At 34.4% G+C, this 11,548-nt stretch overlaps 1 protein-coding gene across 1 annotated transcript in view; it reads right to left on the bottom strand.

Annotated features, from left to right (window-relative positions):
* The window catches only part of LOC112519914 (exosome complex exonuclease RRP44 homolog A), an 11,786-nt gene extending 1,954 nt beyond the window's left edge, over window positions 1-9,832 (bottom strand). The window contains exons 1-14 of the mRNA XM_025128255.1: window positions 9,533-9,832; window positions 9,225-9,362; window positions 7,303-7,460; window positions 6,866-6,921; window positions 5,969-6,091; window positions 5,370-5,494; window positions 5,046-5,286; window positions 3,733-3,889; window positions 2,654-2,894; window positions 2,298-2,454; window positions 2,113-2,181; window positions 1,426-1,551; window positions 1,286-1,338; window positions 225-342 (exon numbers count right to left, since the gene is read on the bottom strand). Coding sequence (XP_024984023.1) covers window positions 225-342; window positions 1,286-1,338; window positions 1,426-1,551; window positions 2,113-2,181; window positions 2,298-2,454; window positions 2,654-2,894; window positions 3,733-3,889; window positions 5,046-5,286; window positions 5,370-5,494; window positions 5,969-6,091; window positions 6,866-6,921; window positions 7,303-7,460; window positions 9,225-9,362; window positions 9,533-9,586 — 1,816 coding nt within the window. The 5' untranslated portion in view covers window positions 9,587-9,832. The remainder of the gene's footprint in view (window positions 1-224; window positions 343-1,285; window positions 1,339-1,425; window positions 1,552-2,112; window positions 2,182-2,297; window positions 2,455-2,653; window positions 2,895-3,732; window positions 3,890-5,045; window positions 5,287-5,369; window positions 5,495-5,968; window positions 6,092-6,865; window positions 6,922-7,302; window positions 7,461-9,224; window positions 9,363-9,532) is intronic.
* Between the last annotated feature and the right edge of the window lie 1,716 nt (window positions 9,833-11,548).

Genomic DNA, 11,548 nt, shown 5'->3' with positions numbered 1-11,548 from the left:
CTTATGTATCAGGATAAAGCAATATAGGTACAATATACGATAGTGCACCAAACTGTACGACAAGTATTCCACTATAATGTTCTGAGAAAAACTACAGTTACACAAAACATGGCACTTCTGGTTGATTCATTGGTGGAGCATATAAGGTTGATAATTTTCTTGCAACAACAAAACATAAAGAAAATCATCAGCTGTAAATGGTCAAGACAAAAGAAGTAATCAACTTTTCACGCACCTGTCATCCATCCTAGCTTGAGCTTCAACATAAGACAAAGCAGCACATGACTTGATAACACTCTTTGTGAATCTAGTAGAAATAACATGTGCATCAGGAGTCATTTCCTGAAAATAAGATTAAAAAAACAATAGTTTTGCCGTAATTAATACTCCAATGAAAGGTAAAAGAATAAGGAGACTAGCATACCAAAGTTCATGCTCCGAGGCATGGATAACTGAAATATCATGTTTTGAACTATATTAAATGAGACCAGTTTATAAAAACATTTTCAAATTTTCTGTATGATCTTATTTTGTTATCCACCCTACTCGTTGACTACTCCACCTAATTGTTGATAGTTGTAGCAATATTCCAAGTCAAGATGCTTTGTTGGCTTAGGGTTAGTTGTAAAAGTCCAGTTCTAAATAGGTAAGAGAAATTTGATTGATCGAACAGTATGTTGTACTTCTGTACAAAGTCACTTCTTAATAATTCATATTATGTAAACACAAGTGCAGGAAGGCATACTGAGTTTACTACGTTATAGATCTACTCATAAATATAATCACAGTTCTGTGCAAATACTACAAAGTAAACCCTAAGATTCAGTCCATGACCCAAAGTAAACCATAAGAGTCAGTCCATGACCSAAAAAAATACGAAAGTAGACCATGCAACAATATTTGAGGGGCGACATTTTTTGTAAGCATAGCTCAGCCGACCAAGTTCAACTGCTCAACAGTGCTAACACTTCAAACAAGATATTTCAGATAATTCAGCAATTAATTGCTTAATATAGCATAGAATCAAGTTATATACTCTTCTTGTGGATAGAGAATTGGAAAAATGGCAGGAAAAACAAAAATATATGCTCTTGTTAGCATACATAAGCTCAATGTCCTTGCTATGAACTTGCATGATAATAGCATCAAATAACAAGTTAAGTTGGTCCACAGCAAGATCTTTGCATGACCACAAATTTCATCAAGAACATATACATTGCTAAGCAGAGAACAATTCATATTAGAAGGAAGATCTTACTATCCTCAAGTAGATAAAAAAACATACCCAAATAACAGAAAAGGCAAGCCTCTCAACATCAGCCCGAAGAGAACATATATCTGCAAAATACACAAGTCAAGAAACTGATGATTCAATATTATCTTGYAAAGTTTGTCATGTATATACTTGAAGACACACAACAATACCTTCCGTRAGAGGTTTGGGAAGCATGTCAATGCGGCGTTCAACAAGATAGGTAGAAGTTCCTCTTTGTGTAGCTTCACTATCAAGGGGTGTTCCAGGGTGAACAAAATTTGTGACATCAGCAATATCTTATCGAGTAAAGGACACATAAAACTCACTTTCCGTTAAAAAAAATTGTYATGCAACAGGTACAGTCTATACAGACGACACGACACCCATGCATATGAGTAAATACAAAATCTAAATTCAAATTATTCCCGACCTGGAAATACTTTTGCTAGTCAGTAGACCGGTAAGCAAAAAGTCAGTTWGAATCCAGTAGTTAAGGTTAATAAGGTTGCATGGTAATAATTGTGACTGGACTTACCTCACTAAGGGTGCATGACTCTGATTTGGTCAGCTATTCACTGAACAGGTCGAGTACATCACCCTTGACCCCTCCYAGACCCAAGTCATAATTGCATTAATTGTTAGCAAAGAAGGAAATATATAAGATGAATATGAGTACCTAATACTAATTACCATAATAAGTTTTTGGTGTTTTACAAGTCKGTTACATCAAAGATAACAGATTGATCCTTGAACATTAAAAGATCAGTGCTAGAACTAAATGATTTATAATCAGTTTCTCGTAATACTTTAAGTCATAATTGTCTCAACAACCAATAAATGAAGATGCCCAAGGATACGAACTCCAACTTCAAAGTTCCCATTTGGAAGTGAAGTACAATTTAATGCATCATCAATGTCCTTGCATCCTGCACCAACCAGAAAGCTTATTTCATGTGCAAGACTAGATAACCCAAGCCTTATCCATAAGAAAAATCTATGAGACAGTAAGGTCCAGAGGCTGGTGCTTATACTCCTTTATTACCTGGAGGGTCCACACTAAATATGCGTAAATGACGCAGGTCCTGTCTGATGGGATTTGACAGATCCTCTGCAGACACTGACCAAGGTAATGGTGGCAGGCATGCCAAGACTTGAGAGGAGAATGGTCTTGCWTCTATATCATTCTCTATTAACACAACCTGCAGTATTTGCCCTAAGTTATCAGATTTAGAACCAGATAAAATTAAAATTTACCCAAGTGGGAGACTGGAAACTTGGGTACATTAACAAGGTAAAAAGGTATTCATGTATCCYGATATAGATTACTTTTCTGTTCTCCACTGGTTCCACACCCACCAAAATATATAATTAATAAGCAGAAACAATGTAACATAATACCTCTGTTTCAGTTTCCCGGTCTCCAATATCTCCTATTGTACGAACATAATGCCCAGAAGGGTATCTGGATTGGCAATCCCAAGTATCAACAGCAACAATAATTCTTTTGTCAAGAAGATTCCCAAGTTGCCGAGTTTGTATTCGTATCTTAGGAAATCGGCGATCCTTGGAGACAAATAGAGCATGGGCTATACCAGCATTACCTGCAGGCATAGGCATTGGCTCCAGAGATCCACAAYACCTGCAAACATGTTAAATCTGAATCAACCACTGGGAGGGAAAATGGGATTGCAGTTTGTAGCAATAGTGACTATAATTGGGATTATATCTTGCACAATGGCAAAGAAACATCAACAATAATTACTAGCAAATAACTGAATTGCTTATATTGCACACTACAATAGCAAAAAGACATCAACAATAGTTACTAGYAAACAACTGAATTGCTTTCAGATAACCCAAACTTATAACCTGAAAGACAGTTTCCTTGATGCTAGCATCTAGAACAAAGATCTTCAAAACCACAGGATGACGACMAGTAATATGGTTTAAGCCTAGAAAAAGGCTCATTTCTAGTGCAGKAAGATCACTGAAAGAAGGTTCAATTTGTCAAATGATGGATTAAATGTACKTATTTAATATCATTTCAGCAAAGAAAATTTGGAAGATCTGAATTTCAAGAATAAACAAGGAAAACAATATATGTGAGTATCCATAGATTKCACGCAGAACCCTGAGTTTGTGGCAAATGCAACTAGTAGATCAGCTTGCAGAAGCCAAAGCAGAGATAGAAWAGAATAGACAAAACAGATAGATATTGCAGAAAGCAAAAGATGAAAGTTGTACTTAGATGTAAGATTCACACTCAAACAGAAATGTATACTGATCAACAAAAGAGAGAAGAAAGGACAWGACTGTAGATGGAAGGAAGCCCAACTGGCTAAGTCTCATGCAAGTACACAAGTGCAAACATTTATTGGGTCTCACCATATAATTCAGTTCTGACGTATTATATTAAGATTTTTCGTCGTAACTATTTACTAGATAGAGATCCCATAATCACTTAAAGACAAACTTACGCATGCCAGTTCCGTTTTATAATGCCAACAACACGCCCAGAAGGACGAGAATTAGCAATATGCGCATTTTCAACAGATCCTTGTGCTGAATTTGCAATTCTGGGAGCATCATCAGCACTGCTTGGTGCTAGGTGAACACCTTCATCTTCTTCATCATCTGAAACATAACAGAGAAGTTACTAAAAGCAATTGATCTGTTTCCAACATGCACTCTAACAAATCAAAACCAATTAATAGAGTGTCACTCCACACGGTAGTATGCATCAGTGATTGAAACTGGACTGAATCAGGCTTTACCATCTTGAGGAGAATGGRCATACCTTAAATGCTGGGACAACGAGAAAACAAATAAAATTTCATAAAGTTCAGATCAAACAATGCTAACTATCTGGCTATCTCTGGCTTGCTTTGTGGAAAAAACACGTTGTGGAAACCAAACTACTTCAAGAAAAAGATCAGATCCGTAACAGAATCCAGGTGCGGATAAAATAAACTCAACCGAACACTTTCCAACTAGTTTTGACCTAATACATGAACATATTTTGCTTCATAATTTACTTTAATGACAAGTTTGACAGTGTTGAAACATTGTCAGGGCCCAGCTGGGAAAAAGATAATTAATTCAATTCAAAGGTCAACCACTCTTTCATAGGTTTAGTCCTGGAAAACAATTGGTAAGACACACTTGCAATGACAATTGGAGCACCCATCCTCAGCTGCTCACAAATAGAAATCCCCTCAATATTTTCMTCTCATCTAATGGTTATCACCAACCCTTCTCCAGGTTGGATTCTTCTAGTAGGCAGAGAGAGAGAGAGGAGGAGGAGAAGTGGTGGATGGATGGGCAAGCCTTGCAACTCACCTAACATTCTCTCTAAAAATGGATTTGGCTTATCTTCTACATTTTTCATTTATCTGGCAAATCGTATGAGTTTCTAAAGAAACAATTCAAGAAAGAAACAGAAAGTGATACCATGTGTTCAAAAAAAGTTTTTTTTTACGCACAAATAACATGAACACTAAGCCTCAATAGTCACTCATGAACTTCTAAGGCTCTGATTCATGGTACATTCCAATTGAAGTTAATTGCATTGCAGTGATAAGAAGGAAGAACATTCATCAAGTCAAGAATCACTAACCCTTTAAAAATTGGATACATACACTTCTAAAAGAAGAGCACAGATCAGATGCTTAGTATTAGGTTTATGTATTTGGTTATAATGGAAAATGAACGAGCCAATCATGATATTGTCTTCCTGTTCTACTGGAAAACTAACAAACATAGACAAGGAGACTGTCTGATGTTAAAATACCTTCCTCAGCTATAGAAAGAGACTTTTCGTTATGCCATTGATCTTGAGGCAAAAGTTCAACAGCCACTATATCTCCATCAAAAGCTCTATTCATGTTTCCGCGCCCAAAAATTATTATTTCATCACCAATACTCTCACTTCCAACATATGCTTCAAATGGATTATAACGGTTAACACGAAGCTTTCCTTGATGGTATATTCCACAGCGTATCCCAGAMGTAATCTCTGACATGGGCTTATGCTGGATCAAAGCAAGTATTGCAAACATGTGACTAAAGCAGATATAACCATCAAATTCAGACATGTAAATTTGGCCATTAATACCTCATTATATATAACTTTCTTCTTTGAAGRCCTCAAATCTTCAATGTCCATATCCTCAGAGGAGTGAGGTTGAACAAGAAGATCAAGGAGTGCTGGCTGACCAAGTGATTTCACATATGACTCCACTGAAACAAAACGAAGAGTAAGCAGGGACAAACAGAGATCTCAAGACTGAAAAGRAAGAAACACGAGCATGATACAGAGATTGACAATCAAATTTGGTATAATGAATTGGTTATGTGSATGCCAAATTTCATAAATTATTTTTTAATCCACTCGATGTCAAAAATAATCATAAGTACCACTAWTTTTAGCAAAACACATGTAATTTTAATTAACTTATTTTTATAATAATAATATTTTGAATTTTTGATTCAAGTTGTTATTTGTTTTAGATACAAATTCATTCCTTTTAACTGTTGCTAAGCATTATTTGAAATTATTAATTTATTTGATAAAAAATAATATTTATTTAAATAATAATGTAATATTTTACATAAGTTTCAAATAAACTATGTACAATTTTAAGAGTGATGTCATTTAACTAAATCCCGACTAAAATTATGTATGAAAATGGTAAAATTACAATGATGCATCACCTGTATCTGCAGAAATTCCCTCGTCAATGGCCTTTCTCTTATTTTCCCTGTCATTTGTGATCATTAAGATTCTAGTGGCACCACCAAGATGGTTCTGGTACCACTGCGCTGCAACCCTAATAGCTGAAAAGGCATCAAAGCGTACTCCAGTGTCAAAAAAATTAACATCTAAACTCACGCATCATTTCATTTAAGTAGCATAAATTTACAGACTTTGAGCGCATTCTTGTTGATATCACTCATTACATAATATCAAGTGAAGCCTTCCACAACAAGCTCTACTGCTGCTTATGCTAGACAGTTCAATTTAACAAACAATGTACTGTGATCACCAAAATGACTACTTGATCCAGATTAAGCTTTTATTAGGAACTTTAAAGCRTATATTATGTGATTATATTTCTAAAAAAGTTTTGCAAACAAAGGAAGCCTCCAATTTGTGCTGGACATTCTAAATAGATCCTCCAAGAACAGAATATACATCTGAATCCTATACCATACTCACTTCAGCATTCCTTTAGGCTAARRAAACAATAGAAGTACACGCACATTAGCTAAATTGCAAATGCACCAATCATCAAAGAGTACACCTAGGCAGCAAGTCTGTTGGGTTTGCATTACCACAGTATACACATGCTTTATGCTATACAATTGCATAAAGCAATTAWTCGTAGCATAYCTTTTATGCTCCTTGACATAGCATTCTACAAAAGCACAAATGAATTTGAATTWYTGAAATTGATCTTCGAATCTCACTCAACATAATTTAATATTAACAAGTCCTATTTTCCATAATTCCATCCATAGCCATCAAAGAGTTGATTCTCCCGTGCTTGACACTAAATAAGCATTCTAAATCACTAAATATTCTTGATACAATATAATTAGACATCAAACCTCTATCATTGCGATCATTTGGACTCTCGCCTGCCATAGCCTTTATATATGTGTCCCTTCACATATAACATAAAAATCATTAAAATAAGAAATGATAGCAATATACACCAYTACAAATTTCTAACTTTAAAACGAAAAGAACAAAAAACTAGAAAAAGTATAGGTAAAATGTTTGATAGATATACTAATCCCATGTTCTCAACAAGAGCTAAAAGCTAATACAGCAGAACATATATAAAAAATAACAGCAATTGTGTTCTCTAACTGAAAAAGGAAACTAAAAGAAAGTGATAAYCCTTAGCTTCACTTTAATTAACAGTGCATTGGGGATTAAACTACAGATAACATTGTGAAGAATTATAATTTAGAGGTATAAAAATTGATAGACATCTGATATTGAATAATGTAAGTAATCTTATGAAAATTAAGCGGCTCACTTATGGTGTTCGTTAGAAAATACAAAGAATCTTCTTAAGGAGTTGCTACATAAGGCCCTCAGTCTGTTGTAAACTGCAAGATTCTTGTTCTTGACCTCTTCCAACACCACAGAGAGCACCACGACATCRTCAATTGCTGGATTCTCAAGCAAATCGATCTAAAAATAAAAGAGAAAATGGGTAAACATGTACTAAAATAAAATTAAWAAAGGTATATGTGATGCATGTTTCTTAAGGAGACAGGATTAACTTGCATGCTCACTCAATGTCCTTTATTGAAGTTGCATAAAAAAGAAGTGAATCTGCAGACTATTTAAACTTTTGAAAGGTAAGAGGAATTCCTTTTCATATTACCGTGAACTAAAATAGATCTTCTCAAAACTAAMACAAAGGAACATAATACTAACAAGTTTTATTTCTCTTTTGCCTAAAAACCAAACCAAGTGTACATGGTATATCCCATCCAGAAGTACGGTCCMGGMGGAATAGAATGTACACATACCTTTCTTCTACCCAAGAAGTAGAGAGGATGTTTTCCTAATGACTTTTAATCAATAAGAGCCCTACTTCCCTCGAAAACCTCATCGCTGAAATTCACGCGCAAACCTACTTCTTAGTCACCGGSCTAAGCAGAGTGGAAACGTAAGTTAATTCGTTCGCTTGGCTCGCCCTAGATCACTAAAGACCCCCGGTTCGCGAGAAAGTTTTGGAAAGTTAAGAGTTCAAAACTTTTGAAGATTTTAAAAAGTAATGGATTCTATGTTACCTCCTACTATAAATGTCCATGYAATACAAAAGTCTTGTAAAGTTCTAATCCAAAAATACATCTTTCTCATCAGTAATCACTACAAAAAAGTGATAGCATTGACATAGTATTGGACTCTTAGTCCACAATCTTCCTCCACTAGGCATTTTAGATATACTAATAATCAAACGCTTTCATTAAACCATACCTCAAATCAAACAATGCATTCATTTTGAGATGAGTAGAGTACGTGAATACTATTAGTCTATTAGATAAAAGTTCGTTTACTACTAACCAAAATATGATACCAAACGACTGTAACTACTAAAAAGTAAAACAAATCTTGTGGGTGCAAACACATTTATTTAACTCTAATTGCACTACATCCAACAGAATATTGGTCCCCTCTGATACAAATATCTACAGTGTCCAGTTTAGTTCGTTTAATTAGAGAGATATTTTCCTAAAATAAGACAGCAAGTGCRCATGGCATTCGCTGACTCCCACYATAACAAAAATACATTGTCTGTAACTATGACTATCACCATCATGGCAGCACCACAAAAACACTCTCATTCCCTACAAAGGGACATTCAACTATAACAAAGCATTTCATAGTGCACTAAAGTGGATATGACACAATACCATACACCTACACGATTAAAAGCTATTGCAACCACCAATGTACCATCACACATCAGTTTTTTAGTACAAGAGAGCACAAATAAGAGGAGATACAGTGTCTATTAACTTATATGCTTTTTCTACACCAAAAGAAATCACAGGGAGTTAGTGGTARCCTCATTAGTCACAATAGAATGATAGATTTCCCCCTATCTATACACTGGCCTCTACAAAGAAAAAAATAGAAAAAGCTTATTCGTCTCATGGTGTAATGTATGTTATATTGTTCAACTTCAATCTAATATGAATTTGTTTACCTTTGAAGAAAATAATTACACCTTTGAGATAGTTTACAAAGAATACAGTTCTAGGAACTATTATCAGTATATTCGTATTCATTTTACCTTCTAGGATATCTTTAACTTAGGAACAGACTGGATTACACAAGTCATATCTTGAATTACGGAACAAAGGGATTGTAACAGAAACTCGTTCACTACGACAGCTATCAACAACCACAAGATGAATAATTGAATGAAAGAGCATGATATACCWGATTCAGAACGACATTAGTATCAACAACAAGGATTGCGGAGCCAGGGGAACTGAAACGAGCACCTTTYGTATCACAAACTTGGCAAAAAGAGGCTCCGCAGTATATATCATCTCTAAGATAATGTTCTCTAACCACCTGTATTCACAAAGTAAATTACTTCTTCACGTGTTCACAAGACTTGCCTCCAGTTTCCATTCACAGACTATAACAACTAACAATTAACAGTTGAAAAGGGATTACAAATACAGTAGMTAGGGTTTTCAAGATTAGGGTTTTTTAAGAAAATGCAAAAGAGGAGAACTTACCTTAACAACTTTGCCTTGTTTCGTTTTCCGGACGAATGACTTGCTCTGTAACATGATTCTTTTTCTGCCAATKTACTTTTTAGTATTCCAGGTATGATGCTACCAGAAACGAAGAAGTTGAGCTCCAACCCTGCTCCTATGGCGGCCGTTTACGGTATTTTCAATTTTCKGCTTGTACACACCTTTGATTTGATTCTTGAAGCTATTCAACTTCCCTGGTTTTTATATYATGGTTGTATGGGTTATTGATTGCTTTGGTTTATTGCAGGGTTATCCCCAATTACACCCGAATACCCCCTCACGATGTTCTGAATAAATGCTTAGGGTCAGAGGGTCGGAGGTGATTATGGTTGGGTTGATAGTATTAAAGACATTCGAACAATTTAACATAATATTTACGGTTTGGAAAAATCTTAACTTAACCCAATCCATATGAGTTGGTCTGGTTGATAATTTGGTATATTAAAATATTTTTCTAACCTTAAATGTGTTATTTTTCTACTCGTAATTTCTTTTTCATCATCAACAATTTGATACAACTTATCCATATTTTTTACGTATATCACATTCAATTAATTTTCTCAATTTATATATATATGTTCACAGTTACTGAACATATATATAAATGAGTTATATAGATATATGAATAGATTGAAAATATGTGTATATGAAAAGCATACATGATAGTGTAATTGTCTAATGTATATATTAATAGAAATTCAACAATCATATTAAATTCAAGAAATAAAAAGATATCGGGTTCATCGGGTTGGGTTTGGTTCAAATAATAGTAACCCAATATTAACTCCATACCTACGGTTTGAAAATTTTACAACTCGATTAGACATCAGGTTGCTTCGGATTTGGTTATTTCGCATTGGGTTGGATCGGATTGGTTGGGTTTTTGAGCACCCCTATACATACTAATAATGTTGTACGACTACAATCTTTTAATAAGAAATTATCATGACTAAATTTATGGGTGTTTAGGATTGCTTATAAAAATAACTTATTAACTTATTTCGATGTGTCACCGGTAATAAGCATTTTTGAGTGTTTGGATAAACAACTTATACCGGTGTCAAACCGATAATAAGAAGTTTTTAAATAAGTTAAACCATTTTGACTTATAATAAGTTGATAAGTGCTTTTGTAGAAAAACATAAATTATTTCAAATAAGCAATCTCAAACACCCCTTAAAATCGGTTTTGGTCCTAATAAATCCCGCACCTGATGCATCCGAAATGGATGAATAAAACATATTACACTTGTTTTATTTAACATTGTAATTCAATTAGTCATTTAGAAAATATAAAGGAGGTTCAAACGAGAAGTTAAATCACGTGTAAAATCATAGTTAACAAAAGTGTGTGTAAGTGACGTGGTCCACGCCCTCAGGTTGCGTCCAAAGTCACGTGAATAACATATGATTTTAGTGTAAATTCATATTGATTCGACTATTTTTTTTTTGTTCATTTATTTAGTTATTGTTCTCGTATGAACTTGACTCCTATCATTTATGTGTGTTTAATTTTAATACGAATCATAAATCAATCTTACTGGTGTCAGTTGTGTGTTTGGTATATTGAATAGAACAKGGATTATTGTTCCGTGTTTGATATGATTTTTATGTGAAACAAACGTGTTTCACCCCCACCTTATGAAACAAGATGGAACGAGTCTATACTTTACCAGTATATTCTCAAAATAAAACATAATTTTCTTCTAAGGGAGGTTTGAGATTACTTATGAAAATTGTTTATTGACTTATTCTAATGTGGTACCGAGTAATAAGCAATTTTTAGTGTTTGGATGGGGGAAAATAAAAGATGCTTATAATTGTGCCAAACCAGTAATAAAGAGTTTTCTATAAGGTACTCTCTTTTAACTTGTCAGATTCAACTTATTAAGTTTGGAAACCAATTTATCTTTTTAACCCTCATATGCCTCCTTTCTTTAACCAAAAACTCTCTCATATGTCTCCTTCCTCAAGCAACCAGTTCATCAAGGGACCT

The sequence above is a fragment of the Cynara cardunculus genome, assembly GCF_001531365.2.
Source record: "Cynara cardunculus var. scolymus isolate 2C chromosome LG 1, CcrdV1, whole genome shotgun sequence".
In the NCBI taxonomy this organism is placed as follows: domain Eukaryota; kingdom Viridiplantae; phylum Streptophyta; class Magnoliopsida; order Asterales; family Asteraceae; genus Cynara; species Cynara cardunculus.
The sequence above is the reverse complement of the archived record's forward strand: the minus strand, read 5'-3'. Positions and strand labels throughout refer to the sequence as shown.